General features: G+C 39.3%; 1 protein-coding gene across 1 annotated transcript; it reads right to left on the bottom strand.

The window, feature by feature from the left end:
* Positions 1 to 303: 303 nt before the first annotated feature.
* On the bottom strand, positions 304 to 22,335 carry DMTF1 (cyclin D binding myb like transcription factor 1). The gene is made up of 16 exons (XM_062490842.1): positions 22,219 to 22,335; positions 21,584 to 21,703; positions 20,649 to 20,743; positions 19,806 to 19,920; positions 17,467 to 17,543; positions 15,884 to 16,041; positions 15,055 to 15,087; positions 13,805 to 13,914; positions 13,048 to 13,276; positions 11,300 to 11,451; positions 9,603 to 9,818; positions 7,177 to 7,262; positions 6,438 to 6,596; positions 5,322 to 5,708; positions 2,149 to 2,296; positions 304 to 1,604 (listed from the first exon to the last, which is right to left on the bottom strand). The coding sequence occupies exons 1-16, from the start codon at positions 22,325 to 22,327 to the stop codon at positions 1,495 to 1,497; spliced, it is 2,304 nt and encodes a 767-aa protein (XP_062346826.1). The 5' UTR covers positions 22,328 to 22,335; the 3' UTR covers positions 304 to 1,494.
* Positions 22,336 to 25,177: the final 2,842 nt, after the last annotated feature.

Here is a 25,177-nt window from a genome sequence, read left to right as displayed (position 1 = left end):
ATTTTCATGTAAATGTATATGTAATGTCCCTCTTGTTGGGGAGAATTATTGCCATAAGATGTGACATTCTGCTTTTTTTTGAAGAGCTACTGTTGCACTTAATGAACATTCCAGTTGTACTGATGTTTCAGAATGGCACAAGCTTTTTCATTTTGGAAAAAACTGCACTTTTTTATTACTGTACAAATAAACTGCAGCACTGAAAGGATCCGTGGCAGTATAAATAAATGGCATCTTACAGTCAAGTAAGACAAATACTCTTTATTTTGTTGAAACTGAATATACAATTATTTCTGTTCCCTAGGCAACCATTTAAAACTACAACTTATTTTTCACATTAACAAAACCACAGACTGAAAAAGACCAACTCTTGATTATGAAGAGCTAATTACAGAAATAAATAAAATAATTTATACAAGTCTTTAGTTTCTATAGCTTTTTCTCTTGATTCCTAGCTAACAGGCTGCTGTTCAGCCTAGTGTCTGTTTCAAACGATGCAGGAATTAACTGGCCTCCTTTGTCTTGGGGCCCTATGTCCAGACTCTCACAAAGCTATTCCTCCAAGACTTTGCCACCTTCACACCACTCCCCATTTACTAACTTGCTGCAGAAATCATGTCTGGAAAGGTGGCTGGTAGTGTCAGGTAAACAGTGACAGAGACAAATGTTCCAACCTGCTCACAACAATCTCAAATTCCAAGCTTGCCAGGGGAGGCTGGTGGGTCCCAGTAGCTTCCCTTTCTCATAGCCCTTCCCTTTTTATTTAGCTTGCTGTAGTGATGAGAGGAAAAAAAAAAGAAAAAAAGAGAAAAAAAAAAAGAAAATATTCTCCACAAGTGATCTCAGAGCTCTGTCCATTGCCAGCAATGGACTCCTCAGGAACAGGCAAGTCCCATAAGCTTCTGCCTTCTTCCTATGCCACAGACACACCAACGAGTCAGGTGAGATGGGAATACACACCACTGCTTCATGATGCTGCCCATGCTCCCCAAAATCTTTGACGGAACTCACTCCTTCCTGAAATGTAACAGTCTCTTACTCCATGTATTACAAGAGTCAGTAAGTGCAAAAATCCTCACCCATTCTTCATGAAACCTGTGCAAACTAATACTTGCTGTGGCACTAAGGGGCTACAGTCCACAATCCTTGACTTCTGTCCAGTTTTCCATGTGTGCAGTTCAGCACATCAGTAACAAGTCAGATCACAACTGCCTGGATGGATCCAAGCACTGTGAGCACTGCAACAGAGGCTCTTCAGAACACTGGAACAGCCCAGCGAGATGTGGCACCTCAGGCCTCGGCTGGTGGCTCAGTCCTCCCTCCTGGATGAGGGAAACAGCCTGAGCTGAGAAAGTGCACCATAGTCATCTCACACTGGAAGCTTCTGTTCAAAGAGACAGACTGTGACTGCTTTCTTTGGAAATGTGGCACAGGGTTGTAACTAATTTCACAATGCAAACATGGTCAATAGAAAATGGACACCATTGCTGCTTCTCAGTGACAGCTCACTAAATCCTCAACATCCTTTGAATCTTCTGAGTCAGGACTGCCCAACGACGAGCCAATAATGTGTGACCCATCTCCATGATGTTGTAGGATAGGATCTGTCAAGGGACAAAAAGCATTAGAACTATTGCTGTACCATTTTAAGAAGATATAAAATACAAATTCAGGAGACAGGAAATGTAACCTGGAATTCTAACCAATTACAGGAAGTGTTGCTCAAACTAGGCAGTTTGCAATTTCTAGTTTCACAGGATCACAGAATAGCTGGGGTTGGAAGGGACCTCTGGAGAGTCTCTAGTCCAACTCTTTGCTAAAGATGATTCAGTTAGAGCACGTTGCACAGGACCACATCCAGGTGGGTTTTGAGTATCTTTAGAGAAGGTTAAGTGCTGACCAATACAGATGGATGTAGATGCAACAGTGTGACTGGCATTTGCACCCATCAGGTATTACACTATCAGTGCTGACCCTCTGATGGCTCTACAGGGAGATCCTTCCTCTGGGGAGGAGTATTTGTTAGTTACTTGAAGTTTCAAAGCACTGGTATGTAAAATTATTTAAGAGGAAGCAAGGATCTACGAAGTGTTGTCTGCAGAGACTCAAAGCTCTATACACTGCTTTAATGAGAAGGGACTGTCATACCTGTGAGAGTTGTCAAGGGCAAGACTGACTCACTATCAATATCATCTGTTGCCTGGATAAAACCATGGGAAGAAGGAACAATAAGCACAGTCTCATCATCTATTGTAGGCTGATCAACTTGTTCTTCTATTGTTGGGGAACCCAGGTCCTGCACAACAGAGAACAAGCCATGAGAGTGCATTCTTGGTAGCATAAACAAAAACCTGCATTGCTCAGCCATACTCCACAGTAAGCAATAAATTGAAGTGTCAGCACCTGAGATAGTTTATTTCAGCATTTACAGGGCACATTTCTTCTTAGTGCAGGCATCCAAAAACAAGATGTGAAGAATTTTACCCTGTTGAGCAATGGTGGAGGAAGGGACACACTGCAAGGTGGGGATAAAATGTTCCCTTGCAAGTCAAACATTATGTCTGTAAAGAGGAATAACTAGGCTTTTCTACTACATGCCGTCTAGATGTTCTGAGACCGAAGCATTACCTTTTTAGCACTTCCCTGCTCCACAAACCCAACAACTTTACCGTAAGTTTCACAACTCCTGTCATCAAGTTTTAACTGACACTGAACACAGAGCACAAAAGAGCCACTTTATTTGCTGTGCCTTGCTTGGTCTGTTACTAGCCGGAGGTTGGCCCCAGACTTTTTCTGTTGAACCTCATGATACCAGAGGATTGGCAACACACTGATTCATTCGAGGTGCAAGTTGTCAATACCCTCATTCTCTACCAGTCCTGCCACTGCTGCTGCTGCTGCCTCTTCCCTAGCTCCTTTGGTATTGGAATGGCAGCAGCACATCTGGCTGATTCAGTGTCACAGCACACTCTTGGTTCCACAAATGCAGTGTAAAGTCATCTCACACAGTACTGCCAGAATCAGCAGAGAGATTTGGATTCCAGTTTTTGTGTGTAATGTGTAAGGTTTGTTCAAACCTCAGGAATCCCTGGTGTAGAATACTAGCAACTGTTGCTGACACAATGAAAGGTACTTGCATTTATCACTGTTTTCAGAGGAATTGTTGAGGAGAGGTTACAGCCCTCTATTTTTAAGAAAATCCTGATGTTCCTCCACCTTTTTTTTTTTCAGAAAACTTGTTTCCCTACATAACTCCACAGTGTTTTTGCAAAGGCAGCTGCCTGAAAGCCCCTTCCTTCCCTGGTGCTGCAGCTCAGTGAACTGCACCAGGTCCCATCCATAGGGGCACTGTGTGCCTGACCTGCAGGTGCAGCTCTCAGCAGAGCACAGCTCTGCCCACCATCAGCACTGGGCTGCAAGGCCTGAAACAGGGAACAGGAGGCGTGAAAAACTAAAGAAGCCATTGTGGCAAATGGGCACCTTTCCCAGCCAGAAATAATAAAACCCTGCAGCATGACTGTTTGCCTCCCACTACCCACCCACAGTGACAATACAACCCTGGCAAGCTCATAAAAATAACACTGACTTAGAGAAAACAAAATTTAGGCATGTTTTTCTAGAGTAACTTTTCACTGAGAATTACTCACAGGCAGTTCACTATTTCCTAGAATTTAAGTACACGTGTCAAACTTGAATCTGACTTGAAGGGTATGGCAAATTAGAATCACAAATTCAGTCTGTTTTTCTGTATAGAAAAAAAAGGCTCAGTTTTACATTCTGCTAGCCATGAGCAATTTGTACAAAGTTAAATTAGGAACTAGGTTAATATCAAAAGTTTATTAATTCTACCTCGAGAAGAGGTTAATATCAAAAGTTTATTAATTCTACCTCGAGAAGCTTAAATTTTAAAATAAGAACAGAAAGCTGATGGTCTGCCTCACATGATGAAAATCTTACCACAATTATGTCAACCATGACATGGAAAGAAGAAAATGGAAGAATAATCCCTAGCTTCAGATGTATGCAGGATTCAGACACTTCAGTACTAGCAAACTTGAGATATACCAAGATTCTCCCTCTTATAAGAGCAGCATAAGAGATATACACTGTCTATTAGAAGCTTCTTCAAAGACCAAGACAAAGCATATTAATCATGCATTTTCCAGGCTGACAAAGCAGAAATGCAGCTACTGTGGAGAATAGTGCTCTAAAAAAACCAGAAAAGGGTATTTCACTCTAACTCATCTTTTCCCAAATTCCAACCTAATCAAACCTGTAAAGGGAAAGGAATTTTCTACCCACTAAAGAGTGTTATCTTCTTTTTAGCACTTCTGTTTTCTGTGACTTAGTAATTTTCATAATTCTAGCAACTGAAAGATTGAGGAACTTGGTATAAACAACTCAAATTACCTGTAATCATTTGGATAAACTAATTTCTGCATTTCAGGTGCTGGAGATGAATAAATCTGAGGCCAGAGAAAGCAGCAGCTTATTGCTTCAAATTTCCATTTAACAGACACTTGACTGGAGCAGTATGTTTAACAGAAGTCCTCAGAACTGGAAACTGAGGTACATCTTGAAGTATGTTATTAAACTCAAAAAGCAAAACCTAAATACGCTAGTTCAGCTCCCTTGGTCAATCTATCTATTAATGTAGGTGTGTTGGATAATTAACAGCCCAGTTTAAAGCAACAGCATCAAACAGGAATCATCTGAAGGCAACTGTTCAGTTGTTCCAATGTTCCAGCATTTCACTGTCACCATGCAGAAGTACCCTGAGCAGTGAAGCAACTCCACAGCTAGTGAGGTGTTCAGTGGGCCAGATGCAGTCAAATTTGAGCCTCAGTAACAAATTAAATGCTGTTACTTTCATAGTCATAACACACTAACGATGCTCAAGGATAGGGGATCTCAGCAAATACTTGTAGAGCTGTGATACAGAATGACAGAATTGTTTGGATGGGAAGGGAACTTGAAGATCACTCAATGCATCCTATCTGGCCATGAACACTTCCAGAGATGAAGTAGCCCACAGCTTCTCTGGGCAACCTGTTCTAGTGCCTCGCCACTCTCACGGGAAAGAACTTTCTCCTAATACTTCATCTAAACCTACATTCTTACAGTTTGAAGCCATTCCCCCTTGTCCTGTCACTATACCCTCTTATGACTGGTCTCTCTCCATCTTTCTTTCTTCAGCTACCAATATAAATGGTATCACTGAGATATTTCAGATGAATAGCTTAACAAAAAGGCCACAGATTCAATGAAATAATTCTCCATGCAGAAATGGGAAAAATATCAAGTATCATTCCCTCCCTTACCTCAGTAACGTAAGTGCTGGGTAAATCAGACTGAGAATCCTCATTCTGTTTCAGGCTAGCATCAGCAATCTCCTCCTGTGTTCTTACCATAACTCCATCCATCAGTTCTCTACTATTCCTGCTGCTATATTTGGAAGCATCATCTTCATTGTAGGCTGACTGCTCTTCGTCACTCAGCTTGGACTGATGGATATCATGTGGGAAAGCATTTGCTCCTAGGGTGTGTGGAGGATCTGTCAGGTCAGCTGACTGAATGTCTGAATCCACAGTCAGTTCTGTCTGGGTGACAGAGGAGGAGATGTCTTCAGCAGCAACGGTGCGGATTATGACACTCGGCGTATGGCACTGCACTGTGACGTTGTCACTTGTGTTTAACAAATGCTCTGGCTGTGTGCAGCATTTGCAAAAAAGAGACAAACAAAACCCCAAAAAAGGTCAGAGACTTTCCTGTAACTATCTACAAATCTTTCAAGCAAATACAAGCAAAAAGATTCCAATTACTAAGTATAGTTTAGAGTTTCCTATATACAGTATGCCAGCCCAGATCATCTGTTGACCTTTCCTGTTCCTAAAGGATAACTTTGCAAACTGAATGTGTTTTTTAAGTCACAAATAAAGTAAATACATTATAATATGAAAGAGGCAACCATTCAGGTGAGGATCACTGTAGATTCAAAAGATCAGCGCTATTTCCACTGAAATATTCATCACTTTTGTGATTCAACCTCCAGTTTGCTTCCCCTTCCTTTCCTCTAGCAAAAAGCAATACCTGTCACTACTATCCAAGTGTTGTGGACCAGTATCTATTTGTGAGAGCAACTGAAAACATCACAAAACAAGAACTGGTTTTGCTGGGGACCAAGCCACTAAACGGAGACATCCTGTTCAGAACTTGCTCACTAAACTAAATTCTGAAGCAACCTGAGATTACTTTTTAAAAACAATACACAAACCCCTAAACTCTCTATCCCCAGGATTTTAAGCAAAGTAACATTGTTATGACTTAAGAACCGATTTTCAAGTTTAACATGGATGTAATTTATCAGGGCCCTGCATTACAATGTTCCCCTTCCCCAGTGCCCAAAGCCCGGTGCTGTCCCCGCCCAGAGTTCTCACAGATAAGGCGTGAACGATGATCTGCTCCGGGGAGGCTGGAGCAGCCGCGGCCGTCAGAGTCATGGTGGGACTCGTTGTCAGCGTTAAAGGAAGGCCCTGGCTCGAGCTTGTCTGCAGCAGGTAAGTACCGGGTGTCCCAGTCGGCTGGAGGTGGAAAGACTAAAAACAACACAGGTTTAATACCCAAACTCACTGCCCAGGACTTAATGGAGCGTTTTGTTTTGCATGAACCAGCCTAACTGTAACTGTCCTGGAAAACCACCACACCAATTCAATCCCTTCTGCACTGACTGCTGCACTGCACTCAAAATGCAGAAAAAAACTCATGTGCAGCCTTAGGCTACCAAGGAAAGTATTATTATGTATTATGCTGTACAACAGCAGGTAAAAAAGGAATTGTATGGAAGAGAAACTGTGTCATAAATTACAAGACAATGGAACTGAGACAATCTTTACTTGCTGGGAGGTTTTTCTGTCTCATTTATGTCAGATTTCAACAACAAAAACAACCAAGCACAAAGGAAAACTTTATAGTATTAAAACAAATTTAAAGCATTTAACAAAAATTCACAGTTTACTCAGCAGCCCTAATGGATTACACTTTCAGAAGTTTCAGAACTCTCCTTATTTCTACTTGAAAACCTCCTTTTTTTTGAAACGCACAGTTTTATAGTCTTAGGAAGTAGCTGGGCTGAAAAGAGAAAAACACAGCAACAAGTAACAAACACCAGTTACTTACTGGAAGAATCTCAAAGGTCTGTAGTGTTCCGCTGTTCAGTGTTATTGTCTCAGAGTCAACAGTAGCAGCAGGGGAATCGGTGGAGGCTGCAAAAGGGAAAAAAAAAAGGAAAAGTATGTAAACCAGAATGTTCAGCCCTGCAGAGAGCATAGCACACTATAATTAATACATGGCAGGGTACTGTTAAGTCCCCTAAGAGGAAAAAGAAAACTGGCTGCAATCCTAATGACAAGGTTCTCTAATTGTTACCCAAGATGCAATACCATTTAAAGAGAGCGTTCTACAATCCAAAAGAGCAAAAGGAAGTAAGTATGGGTTTAAGCAGACAGGGATAAAAGCAGGCAGTTTCTGACATGACTGAATTTACTTTTTGTAATGAGACTTGCAAGAGGTCCTAATGCAATGATAGATACACTTTGGTGTAATGATATCCTTCGGATCACATACTGCTTATTTTAAAACAGTGTCAGGCTTAATATTGTTGTGTTTCCCACAGACCTCTTTTTCTTATTTTGTATTTTTAATCTTTTCTGCCCTCCACAGTATGTCCACTCCTGATGAAAGATCAGATGCTTCCCAAGATGTTTGCCTACCCTGTATGTTATGATTGCAGTGTATAAAAGTTGTAAGTACTCTTACTACAACTATGTAATTATTTACACAATTAGCTCCACTAATTCTAAAAGTGGAGCTACGAAGAGAAGCATTGAAAACAGTTGATGTACCAGGTATTCTAAGATCCTCAGGTCCAAACAACTTGTATTCCAAACTTCAAAATTATGATTTTTACGTACTCTTAAAAGAAAAAAAATCACAAGTTCCAGGAAGCTGAAACTGCCTGGGCCTTTCCAGTAATTTCCTAAATACCAAAAGGGGAAAAGATCTACAAGATGATAACAGTGACCCAAGCACTGGAAACTTTGCCATCTCAGACTCTGTGGCTGCAAAATACTGTAATTTTGGTCTCTTAAGAAGATAAAAGCTCAGTTTTGAAGCTTTAATTGTTGTAGTGGCATGTTCAAGGTTTCCTGCTGCAATTTCCTGGTGTTCAGTAGCAGAGAGCTGTAAAGTGTGACCTTTTAAGTCACCCAGCCAGTATTTTCATTAAACCTCAGGAACTGCCCCTTTGAAACCCTGAGCCTTCCACCAAATGCAGCTGATAGGTTCTCTTGGGACTTCTACAGCTGTGATTACACAACCAGAAATTCTTCAGAAAAACAGACTAAAATGGGGGAAAAGGCTTGTTATGCAGACATAGGCAAGTGAAGTCACAAAATTACAATTACAGGATTCAATTCAGAAAGGACTAAAGGTTCCAGGATCCCAGCCCATCTTGCCTTCTCATCAAAACCCATCAGCTTTGATCAAGCTTCATTCAAAGTCTGAGAATACTGACATACTATGACAGACCAAAAAATTCTTGGCTTTGTGTCATCTGTCATTCTAATCAGAAAATAAACCACATAAAATGAAAATAGCACTTAATAAATAGATTAAGATAGACTGACCTAACACAATTATAATCAGAAAATTGTTTGCCAAATGCCTATTCAGACATAGTCTGAAGAATCAGTTTGTAGACTGATCAACTCAGCTCAGTTGGCCAGAGCAGGGCGCTGCTAATGCCAGGGCTACGGGTCCAACCCCTGTGCAGGCCATTCATTTAAGATCTGGGACTCGATGACCTATGTGGATGCCTTCCAACTCAGAATATTCTCTAACTAATTTGGCAATCAGCAAGACCAAAGCACTAAATTTTCCTAATAAAATTTACAAATGACAAATGGTGCGAAACAATATACAGTGCAGATGACAGACTGCACATGACTGGAGTTACTTCACAAGAACTACATGCAGAGCAGACCTGGTAATCTGTGATAATTGATGGTAATGAGGAAAGTTCATGCTTAAGAGCATGGGAAGCATCAACTTGAAAAAAATACAGTAGTTTAGCAGAACACTGGCTGAATGTTGGTGTGACTTAGCAGCTAACACCTTCCAAGTATTTGTGCCCAGAAAAAAAACTGCATAATAAAGAACTAGAAAAAAACACTTATACCTTCTCTTCAGTGCCCTGCATCAGAACTTAGGGGCAGCAGTCTATGTAATTTACAAAAGGAGAACTTGTACATTATGTTCATTGTTCTGCACAAGAGTGACCAGAAACAACTTAAGGAATAAACATACATACTCTATCTTCATTAAGAGGTTTGTGCACTTAAGGCTTTTTCAAGAACCGGTTATGTGGCAAACTCCTCCTAACAAAGTCAGAAACAGGTACACAGAACACAGCAATGTTTCATCTGAAGTTATGGCATCACCAAGGGAGAATCAATACAACTCTTTAAAATAAGCTCACTCCTCCTTCAGCACCTTAGCACAAGCAGGCTTCAGGCTTTGTGTGAGTGGTTTGTTTCAGTACTTACAGACGTGGGTGATCTGCACTGGGATCTGCAGAGCTGCCATGGGGCTCGGGGCACTGCCCGTGCTCTCCTCCAAGCGAGCCACCCGGATCTGCACATGCTGCACTCCCGAGCTGGAGTTAGTGTTTGCTAAGCCACTGCCACATTTGTTCTCTGGAAGCTGGTGCCCTGGATTGTTCTTTTGGTTCTCGTGGAGCTGTTTAAGACCCTTTATCAGCACTGAGAGAAAAAACACTCATGCTAAAGCAGGTTGAAGAACATTTGAAATGCTGCAGTTGGTGATTTACCAAAGATGCAAAGACAAACAAAATCCTACAGAATCTGGAATTTAAGCATTATCTCCAGAGATGTAGAAACTAGAAATTTAGCACATACACAGACCATTTACAGACAACTACAGTAGTGAACTAGATTTCCTCATGGAACCCAGGCATTTCACGATGCTTGAGGGGAAAAAAAAGAACACACAGCCCGTAACATTTTGGAGCTCTCTAAAATGATGCATTCATTATATATTCCAAAGCTACAATCAAGTGCCAGTATCACTAGCTGCGTAAGGCTGCTACCAGAAGTGAATCCTCCAATCTTCTACAATAAGGAAGAAGATTTGTTCAAGAGCTTGACAGAAATGTCACTGAAAACAGGGAGCAAGAGAGAATGAATCCCAAGTGGTTATATTACAATTCTTCACCTGTGCATGAGGAGACCCATTGCTCCAACAGACCCACCGATCCTTCTTATCTGTGATTGCTTTGGCCCTTCTGGGGGAGCAGCTGACATAACAGCAGGTTACAAAACCTGAGGCCTCAGCTTTTCTAGCATTCATTACAGCAAACTGCCTAAACATCTCCCCTTTGTCAGGGAAAAGAAAGCAGAGCCTGTTGATTCAGTGCTGCATTTATCTTATGAATTATTTGATGCAACAACTGCCTATTAACGTGTGGTAACAGAGGCTCTCCTCCCAGCTGCAGCCTTGAGGCAGGACTAATATATAGCCACAGTGTCAACCACAGCACAAGTGTGCATTGAATTACTTCTTTCATTAATTACGACATGACTAATCTCTCTGATATTCTTCCTCTTCCCTAGTCAGACAAAGGGAGGTCTGCAGGTCACAGACACCCCTTTGGCTTAGGCACTAGCTTCTCCAAGCCAGAATGTGAAAATGGTATGAAACGCATTTGAGGGAGCCTTTATACTCCTGATTCCTTCCCTCCTCCTCACTTCCTCCCTCCTACTAGCTTAGTAGATCTACCTTCTGTCTACAGCTAAGCCTCAGCACCTGACAGAGATTACATTTCAGCATCGTAAAGGGAACACATCTAACCTGAGGCCATAGCTAGGCTGCAGATACATATCCTCTTCCACCTGAAGAGGTCACTGCCCTCCACACCAAAGATCAGTATCATCTGAGATCTGCCAGCTGAGCTGTTTATATACATGCTCTCACTTTAACCAAAGGAAGAAGGGGTGGCAAACTGTCCAGCTGTTCACATCAGCTTGGCCTGTTCGACTGAAACACTTAAGGACTGCTTGTAGGAGCAATTCAGCCAGCAGATCCAAAGGGCAAGTAACTTCCAGCAAAGGAGCAATGTGCTCTTTGGCCAGCAATGCTGTAAGCAGACAACAAAATGCAGCCTCATTTCTTTGACATATGTGAAAAGAGCTTTCAGAAGAGAAGTGTGCAGGCAGTACATTACCAGGGAACGAAACATCTTTGTGGTTTGCAATCTGTCTTTTAATGGTCCACCATTTACTCCGAAGCCACTGTGGGGAGCGGACGCTGCTCCATCCCTCAGCCAGCAAATCCCAATTGATGTCATTTTCATCAGAAACGTCAAGCTCCGCTATCCTGGCAGGACACAGAAAATATGGACCTGTCAGAAACAGCCCTGTGGACGGGCAGGGGTGTCGCACACGTCCGGCCGTGTCACACGTAACAGCGCAGAACCACATGCTAGTGACCAGCCCACCAGAGCTCAGGAATCGACACAGGCTTCCAAGGCTCCACGCTGCCAGAGGTCAAGCAGAATCATAAACAACAGAAGATGGACTAGACCTGTCAGATGATCCAGTCCATCTCCTTGCCATGCAGGATTATTCTCCTTATTTACTTATACATTAGGTCTTAGATCAGATTATAGTGAAGCATTCCAAGTGGTGGTACTCGCATCTTTTCTTTTTGAAAAAACATTCTCCAAACACATCTCCAAGGCAGGAAATACTTCCTGAGATTCACTCTGAATATTCACTTAATTAATTTCATGTTATGATATTTACTTGTTTTCTTCTACGTAACAACTATCCGTCCTTAACACGGATTTTTGCCTTCTCTCAGACACTTCTTAGCCAAAGTAGATGAAGTTAACTACAGCATTAAACACTTTCTCATAAACCATCCCACCAGGCTCTCCAGATAAGGGACAGTCTTCTCTGTTTCAAACAGAATCTGTTTGAAATCTCTAAAAATCTCTGAATTGCCCTTATCTGTGCATAGAGCATATGAAAGAGAGGTGAATAGTGAGGGGAAAGTATTTTGTTGGAAGTTAAGAAAAGTCCTCTTCACAAACAAAGCAAGAGCACTCTTGCTAGCTAAAGAAAGAAAAAAGTAAAAATGCAAAAAAACTACCAAAACCAACCCTGTAGGATGAGTAAAGGATATCTGGACAGACCAAACCAGAAATATTAAGAAATATACCCAGCGCATTCTGAAATGTGTAATCAGGCTCCTCATTTTGAGTTAATGTCAAATGGCTTCAGTAAATTTGTTAATACTACTCTGTAAGTAATCCTTATTCCCTCAATATCTTGGCTTTTTATTCCCACCCAACCATAAAAATCCACTGGCTAAAAAGCCTGAGTTAAAGGCAGGTAAAATGGGAGGAGGACTGGAGAGAGCAAAAGATTTCCAAAGTCACTACCAGGCTGCCAGTTCAAATGTACTCAGAGATGCTGGTATCCAATCAGTGTTTGCTGGCCTACATGAAATTAATTTTCAGTCTCAGTTTAGCTCTTTGTAGACAAGATGTCCACATCACAGAAACCACCACCACACTTGACCCTTGTTGGTCATCTCAGCAGAGAGGCCAAGGACTGAACGGGCAGGGAGACTGAGCTACCCTCCAGTTAAGGGTTAAAGCGCATCGGTGGGGCAACGTGTGGGAAGCTTGCACGGTTTGCTGCCTGTGCTGTACCTTTTCTGAGGAATAAAGAAGACTTCAGTCTCCAGGGTTTTCAATCTGACACCTTTCACGAACACTAACATTCACTAAAAAAACAAAAAACAAAAAATATGTTCAATAATAAATCTCTGGGAACTGTAAACACAGCAGTGATTTTTGGAAGGTTCTAGAATTTTCAGTCTCTAGGAAACCAGCAAAATGGACCCCAATGGAATCCTGCTAGCAACACATATTACAAACCTTTAAAAGCAACTAAAATAACCAACCTCAAGATCAGATTTATTTCATCCTCCTTGGTCCACTCGGTGCCCCCACTTTGTTTCCAGTTGAGATAGTTGAGCCATTTAGAGCGGCACTGCTTCTCCGAGCGTGTCCCGACCCGTTCTGCCACAGCAGCCCATGACACACCTTGTGTGACAATGTCACCTGGCTCTGTGCTTGTCAGCTCGTGCACTACTTCTGCAAGTCTTTTTTCTTCTTTCTCTGTCCACTTTCCTGAAAGAGAAAGAAGCCCTCCAGCTTAACTAGCAGCACTCACCCTCTGTTCTGATCCGTAAGATGCCTGCAGACACTTCCATGTCCAACACCTTCTTCCAGATGCTAATATTAACTTGTGAGGATGTTACTGTTCTTAATTACTAACAATATATATTATATCCATTCTTGATTAACAAATCAACAATTCCACTGTTCTGCTGCCAAATTTCTCTTTCCTCTTCCTCTCACAGAGGAATAAGGCCGTACAGAACGTGTCCAAATAGTGACCAAAGCAAACTGATCCAAGCTATCTTAACTGTATTAGCTGGAGTGAATTAATCATGCAACAATTTAGTGGACATTATTCACATGAGGTCTGACTGAATTTTCCTTTATACTTGAATATATACAAGTAAATATACAGTATTTTACTCCTGAAGTGCATCGGTCTCTCTCTTGACACCAAACACACAGTGTAAATTTCTAATCATTAAACCCAAGACTTTTAAGCAGAATATCCATTTCTGACACCAGCATTTACCTCACCTGTGTTGCAGGTATCCTTCATCAGTCTACATCGATCCTTTACAGATGAAGCACTTCTCCCCAGGGCAGCTCCTATTGTGGCCCAATCATTACCGTGCTTTACTCTTAGCCTAAAGAGAAATATGCTCATTAGCATCATGTCCAGTTAGGAAATTATCAAAATATCAAATATTCTCTAATAAAAACAGGATGAATGTGCAGTTTACAGGCTTAAAGAGAGAATGGGGAAATCACTTTGCTACTTTATTAATATTTTCTGCTGTTTTTCCTATGTGTTTCTAGAAGCCTTTTGGACCAGCTAAGCCACAAGATAATTATAAAAGGCATAATATCTGTCTTGCAGGAAGATTTTGAGGCTTAATGAGTGTGTTAAACACAATATGAATGTTAGATAAACAGCTGATTTCCATTCTATACAGGTTCCTCAATGATTTTCAGGTGGCCTAAAGAGCACTTGAGAAATTTAAATGATGCCCAATGAAAACCCAGGCATCCTACAATTTAAATTAAGCAAAACACTGCATAATCACATTTATCATTTCAGCAATCATTTTCCTTCTTCACATGACAGCAGGTTGCTTAAAACGTAGATCCATGACTAGTTCTGACACATCTGGAACCACAGGCACCTTGTGAACAACACAAACCAGCTCAGTTGATCCAAACAGAGCCATCAGTACAATGCAATTTCTTTCTTTCCTTCTTTCCTTCCTCCCTCCCTCTCAACACTAGACACATGCAGGAGGGGATAAAGTCGGCAGCCCCATCTCCTTGATCTATCAGGTTCATACTCAAAATAAGCCTTTTTGAGCTGTACTGGTAATTTATGTATCTGTAGTATTTCCTAGGGGAGATCCTACTCTTGACCTGCCACTTCCTTTAGAAATAATCTTTGCTCAGATTTTGTAAAGAAAATGAACTTCTGTTGCTCAGTGCTTGTGAAAATATTGACTGTGCTTGTGAAAATCTGAAACCTTCCTTGTTAAAACACATGCCTTGCTTTAGAACTTTGTTGCATATTGTTAGGGCCCAAACACAAATTAGAAAAAAATTGACAAGAATCCAAAAGTAGTTTCATTCTTCTTTAGAGAGTAACCACTATTTTTGGATAGTGTTAGAGCAGTCAAATTTATTTGTAACACTTTAGGGATTTTGTATAAGGAAACCTTTAAAAATTGATGAAGCTACTAAATATAAACAAGGAAGAGTGATTTCGTTCATGAGATAACTTGCTCTTTGAGATAACTTACTCTTTAAGCTTTTCAATTTCCTCGGGAGTATACCTAAGCAACAGGTAAATAAAAAGACATTATTTTAAACAGACAGCATACAGAATAAATATTTTTATTTTACTAACCACACAGGACACATTTAGTTACAAGAAGAGATTAAGGAATTTCAGCTGTAAGAAACAATCTGACTGAATACTTTGGAAGAATATGAGGAATAAATGCAATTTTCCACATTAGTACATTTCTAAGGTTAACTGGTTGCTCTCATTTGTCAGAAAAATTCCTCATTCTGCATGATCTTACTCCTATAAAGAGAATTAAAATTTTCTGCATTAGTCTTTCAAATAAATAGCTTCTTCCTTACTGTCCCAGTTCACCATCACCATAAAACTAACTTTCCATCAAAAAAGTGTATCAGCACTGAGAAAATATATGTAATTTTCCACTACCTTCAAAAACTAAAATATAATAGCCTTTCTGGATGGCACCCGATCACTGCTTTAAAGAATGGCAAGCAAGGGCATAAGGGGTGAAGATCAATTACTTTCAGATCACAGCTGCAGTAAAAGTTAGGTATCAGCAGATTCATGCTTGTGTCCAAGTCCTCTCATCATATCAGAATCTGTTAATCACCTTTGCTTTGAGTTTTTTTAAAGCTGTCACTGAATACCATCAATTGAACACAACTACTGTCAAGGATGATCTATCAGAATTGAGCAGAGGTGACATATTAGCAAGATCTAGGTCTGTTTGCCTAAAATTTTCTGTCTCACATAGAACATGTCAAGAATAAATACATGACCCTACTCATACCAATAAAACCATGCAGCATTAGAGGGTTTCATACTTTCCAACATGGTTTCTGTCATCATACATGCGAAGAACTCTTCTATAGACAGCAAAGAGAGGCCGATTCAGACCCCAAGCTATTGTCCTGTAGAAATCTTTTCTTTCATCTTTTGACATTTCAAATATAATTTCAGTGGCATCTTTTATTCCACGGGCCTAGAACAAAGCATTTAAAAAAAAAAAAACAAAAACAAAAACCACAAACAAAACACCTTAGATAAAGTCTCCTAGGAATCAAGAAGTAGAACACAAGAACTGAAGCCATTATGCAACTTTCTGTGTATCACAAATACTACAGTCCAAAAGTAAAACTGAGTATTTATGGATTAGCTCCCTCAAATACAAACCCTTGAACACTAGGCTTTGCTGTTTTGGTTTTTTTACGCTGGAGTCCAGGGAGACACAGAAATTCTAGCACCTATCCACATATAATAAAAAAACAAAAAAAATCTGTCCAATGTAGATTTTAAGATAAAAAACTGAACCATCATATAGAACATCATGGAATAGGTACTGTGGTGGAATTAATCTGGGACCCTATAAGGGAAGGTTATCAAACAGTGATATATTGATTCATTACATAATTTTAGATATTCCTTATGCAAAACCAATTTCTTTCAATTAAACTACTCTTCTTGTTCTGATGGAAACTCAAATAAATTCAATACAAAAACAGTGCAACAAAATGTAACAGTAAAGCTTAACTTCAGCTTAAACTAGAATCACTATATTTCAATTATTCAAAGCAGTAAAAGAAAGCAGATAAATGGGAAAAAAAAAGAATCAAATTATTTATCAGTAACTCAGAAAAGTTATTTAGCGAGCTTCACTAGATTTAAAATGTAGTATTACCCATGAATGATTTTGTGGCAGAAACTCTAATGTGTGTGGGCAAACACACTTTCTTGAACTAATGCTGTGGATTTTTGTCCCAATGAACACTAAATTCAGGCCTTTTTTTTAAACCACAAGTGAAGGATGGTGAAACTGTAATATCCAGGCTATATATTTTCAGATGTCAGGGCTCAGCTCAAATATTCTCAGCTGCAAGCCTACCACAAATGTGACTTATGGGCAATTATCACTGTCAGCATGTTCACCACATGCCCATTTATACTGAACTCTGACCCCAATAATTTAAGGGGAGGAAAGCAGCCACAGGCATCCTGCTAGTGTAGTACACAATCACAGACTTGGCACCAAGGATGTCTGGAAGTTGTATTCAGTGCTCACTAAGGAAAATTACTGCTTGTGCAATTTTTTTCCACCGTCTTCAAGAAAGGAATTTGAGTCATCAATGAATAGTCAGAGAAAGAGATTTAACCATGCAACACGTCATGTCAGGATGCTCAAAATGGGCTATATCCAGCACAAAAAATAAAAGTAATGTTTTATTCAGTAGTACTTAAATCCTGTCTATGAATAAAATTTTCTTATGTATTTCAAATGGGTAATGACCATTCCAACAACAAACCAATTTGAATCACTTATTGTGAGTTCTGGGAAGTACTAAAGAAAAGTTGGCTTCTAGCAGGAACTGCATCACCACATCAACAAGCAGGGAACATACTCTAAACATACCTTTAAATAACGCTCAATGTTACTCATCAAAATGTCAATTTCTTCCTTTGACCACATCCCTTGCTTCCACTTATGGCCTGAAAACAGAAATGACAACTAATTACTGAAGGCCAGAAAAACAGCAAGAACAGAAGTATATGAAAACGTTACCCATACTGCAATTAACAAGGAAAAGAATAATTTTAGCTACTAAAATATAACTAGCATTAATTTTAAACAGATGTTATTTCATAACTGTCAGTAACCATCAACTAATATTTAAATAATGTGAGTCAGATTCCTCTTCAAAAACATCCCATTTTTAAAAACATGAACTCCTCTATGCGGTGTCAAGTCACACTTTCAGGCCTTCTCTTCAGCTGCAACTAGAAAATTTGTCTTTAAACTGACAGCTGAAATTTCTATGCACTCAACATGATTTCAGAAGCTAGAATATGACTCAGAAGAAAACCTGAGGAACTGGCAACAAGGTGAGCTTCTCTTGCATGCCTTAACACTCCTGAACATGAGAGTAGTGCCACCTACTGTGAGTGCTTTTCATAGAGGTAAGTGCTCCATTAAGCCTTTTTTGACAAGCTGGTCCCCATCTCTCTCCTTCTTTTTGCACTTGGAGTAATGCTCAGGGGTCACAGTCAGTATAAAACCTTGTGGTGGGTCTTTTACTTCCCCAAATAAAAGTGGCAAACCAATGGAAACAAATAATGTTTCCTCTCTGTCTGTGCCTTTAGTAACTACAATGTCAGCTAAGCTTTAAAAGCAAACCCAACCAACTTTATTCAGAGAGAAAATTTCAAACCTGAAGTCTATCAATACATTATTAAAATATTCCTACTTTAAATTATCCTTTTATCCCCCTTATGGTCATACCATACTTTTAATTAAGCTTATGCTGGTGTGACCCAGTTTACATACTGGTGTGTGCTGGCTACCTGCCCACCTCTGCTCAGGAAAATCAGGGTACTTCCTTCTCAGCCTGCTAATTACCAGAGCTGAGAGACAGAACACACCAAAGAGACTGTTTACTCAAATCCAATTATAATGAAAAGTACAGACATTATTACTAATTCCATTGGAACTGGTGAGAGAGAACTCTTTCCCTGTGCCCCATAGCTTCAATCTCTTCTTCCACAGTTATAGAAAAAAAAAAAATGTATTCTTGTAACTGTGATTCACACAGGTCCAAGCCTCTGAACTGACTTAATGGGACACTGCTACTCTTTATTTGGAATAACCTCTAATACCAAACTATTTTAGGAAAGGACACATATTCTGCACTTCACATGTTTGTATATTCATAGTCAAGATTATCATAACCTGCCCACAGGTCTTGGAAGAAAGCATTATCAAGTGGAGACTGCTATAAAATGATGAGCTCAGGCAACACATGCCAAACTCTACTGTAAAAGAAGACACACACTGGCATTCCTCCACTGCTGATCTCTCTGACAAACCACAGAGCTGAAAAGTTCAGCCAGTAGAGATTCTTAAATATTCCTCCTAGCGTATTTTTCTAGAAATATCTTCCTCAATTTATTGATCTCTTAACTGGAATCATCAGATTGAGTGCCTTCCTTTGACCAGCTGACAATGCTGTGTCTCTTCTTAAAGGTTTCTAACAAAAAAAGGGAGTTGCTTTGAACTGACTGAAAAAAAAAATATTTTTCCTCTAGAGAAAGTCAAAGTAAGACAAAGTAAGACAAAAAGGGAGTTGCTTTGAACTGACCAAAAAAAAAAAATATTTTTCCTCTAGAGAATGTCAAAGTAAGACAAACAGTACAGGGGCTGAGAAAAGCAGAGAGACAACATGTCTTCATTTGACACCAAGTTTTTTCTCTAGGTTTAGAAAGGCACTTCCCCTGTGAGGAGGAAAGAAAAAAACAAAAGTTCTTGAGTCCAGCAACTACCACATGTTTGCACAGATATATTTGGAAAGGGAGGAATGCCCAGTGGGGTGGAAATTTTAGGAGTAGTTGAGATTATTTCATTATGTCCTGGTCTGCAGGAGTCCTCTTCTTCTGAAACAACTCCATTAACCTGAGCATGGATTCTTGTTTTTCAAGAATTTTCAAAAATTTCAAAATTCAAAAATTTTCAATTTTTTTTTCTGCTGCAGCTTTCCAGTCCCTCACCAGGCAAGCACAACTCTCTGTCCCATCTGGGCTGACACACAGCACCCACAGCCCTTCTCTACTGTGGCCACTACTGTCACCACTGCAGCCATGGCCCATCTCCAAAAAGCCAAACCAGAGATTACTTTATGCAACTTGCAAAACATTCTGAGGCATTTGGAATCGTTTACCTTTCTACAACACGGGAGAACTGCATTTGAAATACCCTACCTTTATTGGTTAGAGAATCCTTATCCTCTTTGGTTGTGAACCAGGCTTGACTAACAGCTGATACTTCTTCATTGCCCATTGGGGAGATTTCATCCAACTGCTCATTCTGAAGAATCTTGAAAAGACCAATATGAAATGGTACAGCCAGCTATTCAGTTGTTTGTATCACTTTGCAATTAACATGGAGACATAGTTTGAAGGAAATAAATCAGCACACCTCATCACCTTGCTGACTTCAAGTGTGAGGTCTTAGATATGGCATTGGAATTATCACCTTTCTTAAAACAAGAGTAAGTCTTAGCATATTAATATACACGTTTTGAGAATTAATTAGGTAACATTCTTCATCTTGTTTAATGTACAGTAAGTAAGAAGAGTCTCACTGGGTGTGGTGGAAGCCAGACTATATCCAGCATCTCCAACCTAGAACTTTTAAACATGGTATACCCACAACAAAAACTGCATTTAACTGTTAGGACTGGTGACGAGACAAAGCCTATTTAAGCCTGTTATAAAGCTTAACTTATAAAACTTAACTTATAAAAGAATGACAGAAATAACAGACAAATACACAACGTAATTACCAGAGGATTACCTCTATTACTCTTTGCAGTATTACTCTTTGGGCAGTAATTTAATACTACAAATAACCTGTCTCATACATAAAATTATTCAATTGTCCTTTTACAGACCAGAATTTCTATAAACAAGATCCATGCTCACATACATTTGTTTCAAAGAGTCTTATTTATTTAGTAAGTATTTCTGATACTTGTTACTCTTTTCATTTCAGTCTAAATAAAAGTATACGCCAAATAGGTAAATTTTGAACTTTTACTGTACCTGAATCTGGGTAACAGTTCCTTCATTAATCTCATCTTCAGCTACCTCAGTGGTAGCAGTCATGGTCACCTCAAAGCTCTGATCATTTTCTGAAACTTCAGATGGGTAAGTTAATTGCATACTAACTCCTGAAGCATTTTTACACATGCTACAAGTTTTATAAATTGCTACCTTTGAAGTGAAAATTTTGAAGAGCCTTATTTGGTATTTATTTGTTGACACGTAAATTCACTGAAATTATTATCATCTGCTTCTCTTTATAAAATTTAAATATGGCTTTTGAAACCTTCAATTTTTTTCTACCTACCTCCAGTATTTTCCAGTTAGTAAAGGACAACATTCAAATCTTTTGTCTGCATGCATTTTCCCCAGTCCTCCTTCAGCTTAAACATGATAATGGGTTTAATTCTACGGAATTCTACCTGGATCCACGAAATAAACAGGCACTCTAGGTACCACAAATTGGTATTTTAACTAGATCTTGTTTTGTGTCCCTTGGGAGATTATATTAAACTTTCTAATATTCAATCAACTTCCAGAAGACTAATTCAGGAGTCATCCTATCATTCTTACATCAAACTCTTTTTTACATATGCCTCAATATTACAAAACACTGAAATACTAAATATACTGTCTGATCATGAAAAAACACCAAATCTCTTTGCAGGAGAGCATCTAGTTTGTTGTTAATTTACTTATACTTCATTTTATTGAATGTACCTGTGCCTGCAGGTCTCTAAACTACTTTAACACAGGCTTATTTTGGTAATCGCTGCAAAACTATCCAAGCCTGAAAAAAAATATGATACCCAAGTATATTAATAAAATTTGGAAGGAAAAAAAACCCATGCAGAGTATTCTACTGTGATTCCAGAGCCCACTTTTAATCTTTACCAACAGATATGTTTGCTACAATAGTACATAAAAGAACTTACTCGGAACTGCAACAACAGAAATGCACGGAGTAGAATCATCAAGGCTTTGATCATCCTCTGATAAGCAAAGCCTCTTGTGTGGAGGTTCAGAGCTGTCTTCAGAGTCTACTTCATCAGCTTCTGACAACAAAAACACACCTAGGTTACTTCCTGTAAGCTAAGCGCAGCCTTGGACAGAGTCTTCCAAAAAAGCAGGCCAAAGCAAATAGTAGAAGCAAATGTGACAGGCTGGTTCAGTGCTTTGCTGCTGCCCGGGAACCTGGTCTAAGCTAAGGGCAACAACAGTCCCCATGCTTTCTTCAACATGCACTTTCTTTGAAAATTCCATCCACAGCCTGTGGATGTGTGGATTTCTGTGGAACACAAATCATCTACAGGAATTTAAGTACATGCTTGGTTCTAAGAATCCGTTTCAACTGAGATAAACTACAGCAGCTGTATCTTCATTGGGCACACACAGACAGTTTTGGGATTTATACCTAATTCAACACTTGATCATTTTTCAAACCAAAGCAGACCAATTCTTGTACAGTAAGCTGCACCTGAGTAGCTCACAGAATGCGGGCAGGGATGTATGGTGGTCAGATCAATCAAAACAAAGAAATAAAAATATACTATGTAATACAATTCTATACCATTTTGAGGGCAATGAAGAATTAGGTTCCCTTCAGTATCCTGAGTCAAAGTCACAGAGTTCACGGTTTCTACTGTCACTGTGTCAGACTCTTCTTCAACTGTGCTCATACTCAAACCTGAAAGAGCAACACACAGATTACGTTTCTGCTGCTGGACTCCACTTGACCATAATGCTGCTTCCATGTCCCAAACAACCCGCAAAACTCCCAGAGAGGATGAGCCTGCTCTTTCACATGAAATATCCAGAATTTCACACATTCACCTACCTTTACTTTCCTGCACACATAGATTGCACAGGGTAAAACCAGATAGCTTTAAAGTAACTTTCCAGTTAAAAATAGTACCTAAACTCCCTATTAGGAGGATTTGCAATCTACTGATCTCTTTTATTTCAAACACAAACCTAGGCTATTACTTTGTCAGCATTTCTAAATTCTTCACATCTGATGATTTTTTTGTCCAGTATTTGTTCCACTGTAATTTAATAATTCTGCTATTATAGAACTGAAAGCTAGTCAGGACTGACAAATATTTTTGTAGTGTTCTATTAGTCACAGCTGCCCTATTTATAGACTACCAACTTGCAAAGTTTTATTCTCCTTCCATGCATATAGCTAAATGTGAAACTTGCAGTTTTTCTTTCCTATTCAAAAACAAGAAGAGCAACAGAAAAACTGGTTGCAAGCAATCACCAGTAAAAAAAGCTACTGAGAGAATAAGTAATCCAGGATAAACCATATACATTGAAGTCACAGAATTAGGGCAATATGAAGTGTCTCTGATAATTTAATTTCCACTATAAAAGTACTGCAACAAAACACAAAGTTTCTAAGAAATTCTATGTAAACTACCAGCAGCAATTCTGAAATAAAACAAAAGCAAAACCCTACAACAAAAGTTTTATCCAAATACAAAGAGATGCAGTCTTTGCTGCTGCAGAAGCTAAATGAAAACACATCTAAAATATCCAGGAAGCTTTAAGCTTGCTTTTGTTGACTTTGGCAGAGATTTGTAAAAAGAAAATATCATCTATTTCTTCCTTATCTGCTCAGTCCTTTCTGTGTTTACTGATATGTCAACAACAACAAAAAATTACTTTTAACTTTTATTTTGAAGACAAAATATTGTTAAAAATATCTGACTACAGCTTTAGAAAAAAGAAATCACAAACACATTACAAACTTCCCATGTACTATGCAGGGATAGCCATATAGCCTCATGCAAGTGCAATTTACAACCTGGATTTCAAATCCCCTGTATAATGTTAACATTATTGCATCAGCAGGAGATTATTTAATTTTTAATCAGAAAACATGTTCTTCAGTATTGAAGATTCCCAAGAGAAGCATTATCCTAGAGAGCTAAAACTACTGCCAGTCCTTCTAAAAAACTACTTCCCACCTCTCTAGCTTGCTGAAGATTAGGCACATCTTTAATAAAGCACACACAGTAACTGATTCCTCAAATGAAGTGATATTACCCTTCTGAACATGTAAAAAATTTCAGATACTAGTGACATTTTAAATCAGAGGGTTCTCAAACTTACTTTCACATCTACCATCAGCAACAGTTCCTTGCCACATGCAAGCGTAGGAGTGAGTAACTTCCCTGGGATTCATCTGCTGCTGAGTTTTACAGCCTGTGCTCTATCCTTCACTAGAAGCTGCTGTTTGCTGCATGGCTGTAATACCGATTTTAGGAACCCAATGAGGCATCCTTAATGCTAAAACACAAAAAAAAAAAAAAAGACATCCAAAGCGTTACAGCTAAATTAGCAGACTGTAACTTTTTCAATCCAGTTTTAAGTTATTAATTTAGCTTTTAGGGAGTGAACAAGCTGGGCCAAAATAAACAGATTCTCTTTTCCATGTTCATATGTATTTTCTAAGTAAGTTTTACCACAGGGGTTGCTGCAGTAAAAATCCCTATATGAAATGAGGTGGAGGATTCTTCCTTAATTTTATGTCATCTAGTTGTCACAACATTTATTTTTCTACAATCAGTTGAAAGCACCCATTTTTCTTGTCACCATTTTAGAGGTCTGAAAGACATGAGATTTAAAAGACACATTACAAAAGTCATTTATTTCACCTACAGCTGTTCTGAATAGCACCATCCACAGCAGAAGACAGAGCAGACCATTCCTTCTTTTTTTTTTTTTTTTGGAAGACTGATGAAGATTGAGTATAGGCACAGCAAAGCTGGGTCATTCTTTCAGCAGGTACTCAGGACTTGAGGAAAATCAGTCTGTATATTTACAGGATTTGGCTACCAAGTAAAAACCAGAGGGCAATTAATCCCTTTACGTTCTCTGCCTTGTTGGTTTGCAAATTAGGAGGGAACAGGATGCAGCATAAATTTGGATCCATACATCCAAATATGGCATTCCCAGAGATGGGGAAGGAAGCGACACCAGGATCAGTAGCTGCCACCTTGACTTTTCCATCCAGAGCTGTAATAGGATTTCCAGACAGTGGCTCAGCACATCTGAGAGCACCACTGACTCCTCTGATCACATCACATCACACATGTACAGCTGTCAGCTCAAGCTCCCAGGAACTGCAGAGCATCAGACACTGGAACTGCACTTAGTTCAAGTGCTTTCCCAAGAAACATTCCTCGATGTAATTCCTGGATCGAGGATGCATTTATAACTCCTTGCTGATTTCCCAAAAATGGTTTATGCCACCTGTAAGTGTAGGCCCTCCCCCCAAAAATAATTACATGCTGTGTAAGATACTTAAGATTTACTGTATCTTAAGTTTTCTGAGTAAGGGTAATAACCTTGACCAAACCTTGATAAAAACTTAAAAAGAGCCAAATCCTTGATTTGATTCCCATTAACTTTAATGCATATAGCCTTGGACCACATTTGAAAACTGAGCAGAAAGAACATAAGGAATGAAGTCAAAGTCAAAAGCATATTCTGGACACTATTTTTTATTCATTAGACCATAC

Source organism: Cinclus cinclus, chromosome 4, assembly GCF_963662255.1.
Source record: "Cinclus cinclus chromosome 4, bCinCin1.1, whole genome shotgun sequence".
Classification (NCBI taxonomy): Eukaryota; Metazoa; Chordata; class Aves; order Passeriformes; family Cinclidae; genus Cinclus; species Cinclus cinclus.
This window is presented reverse-complemented; position numbering and strand designations above follow the sequence as displayed.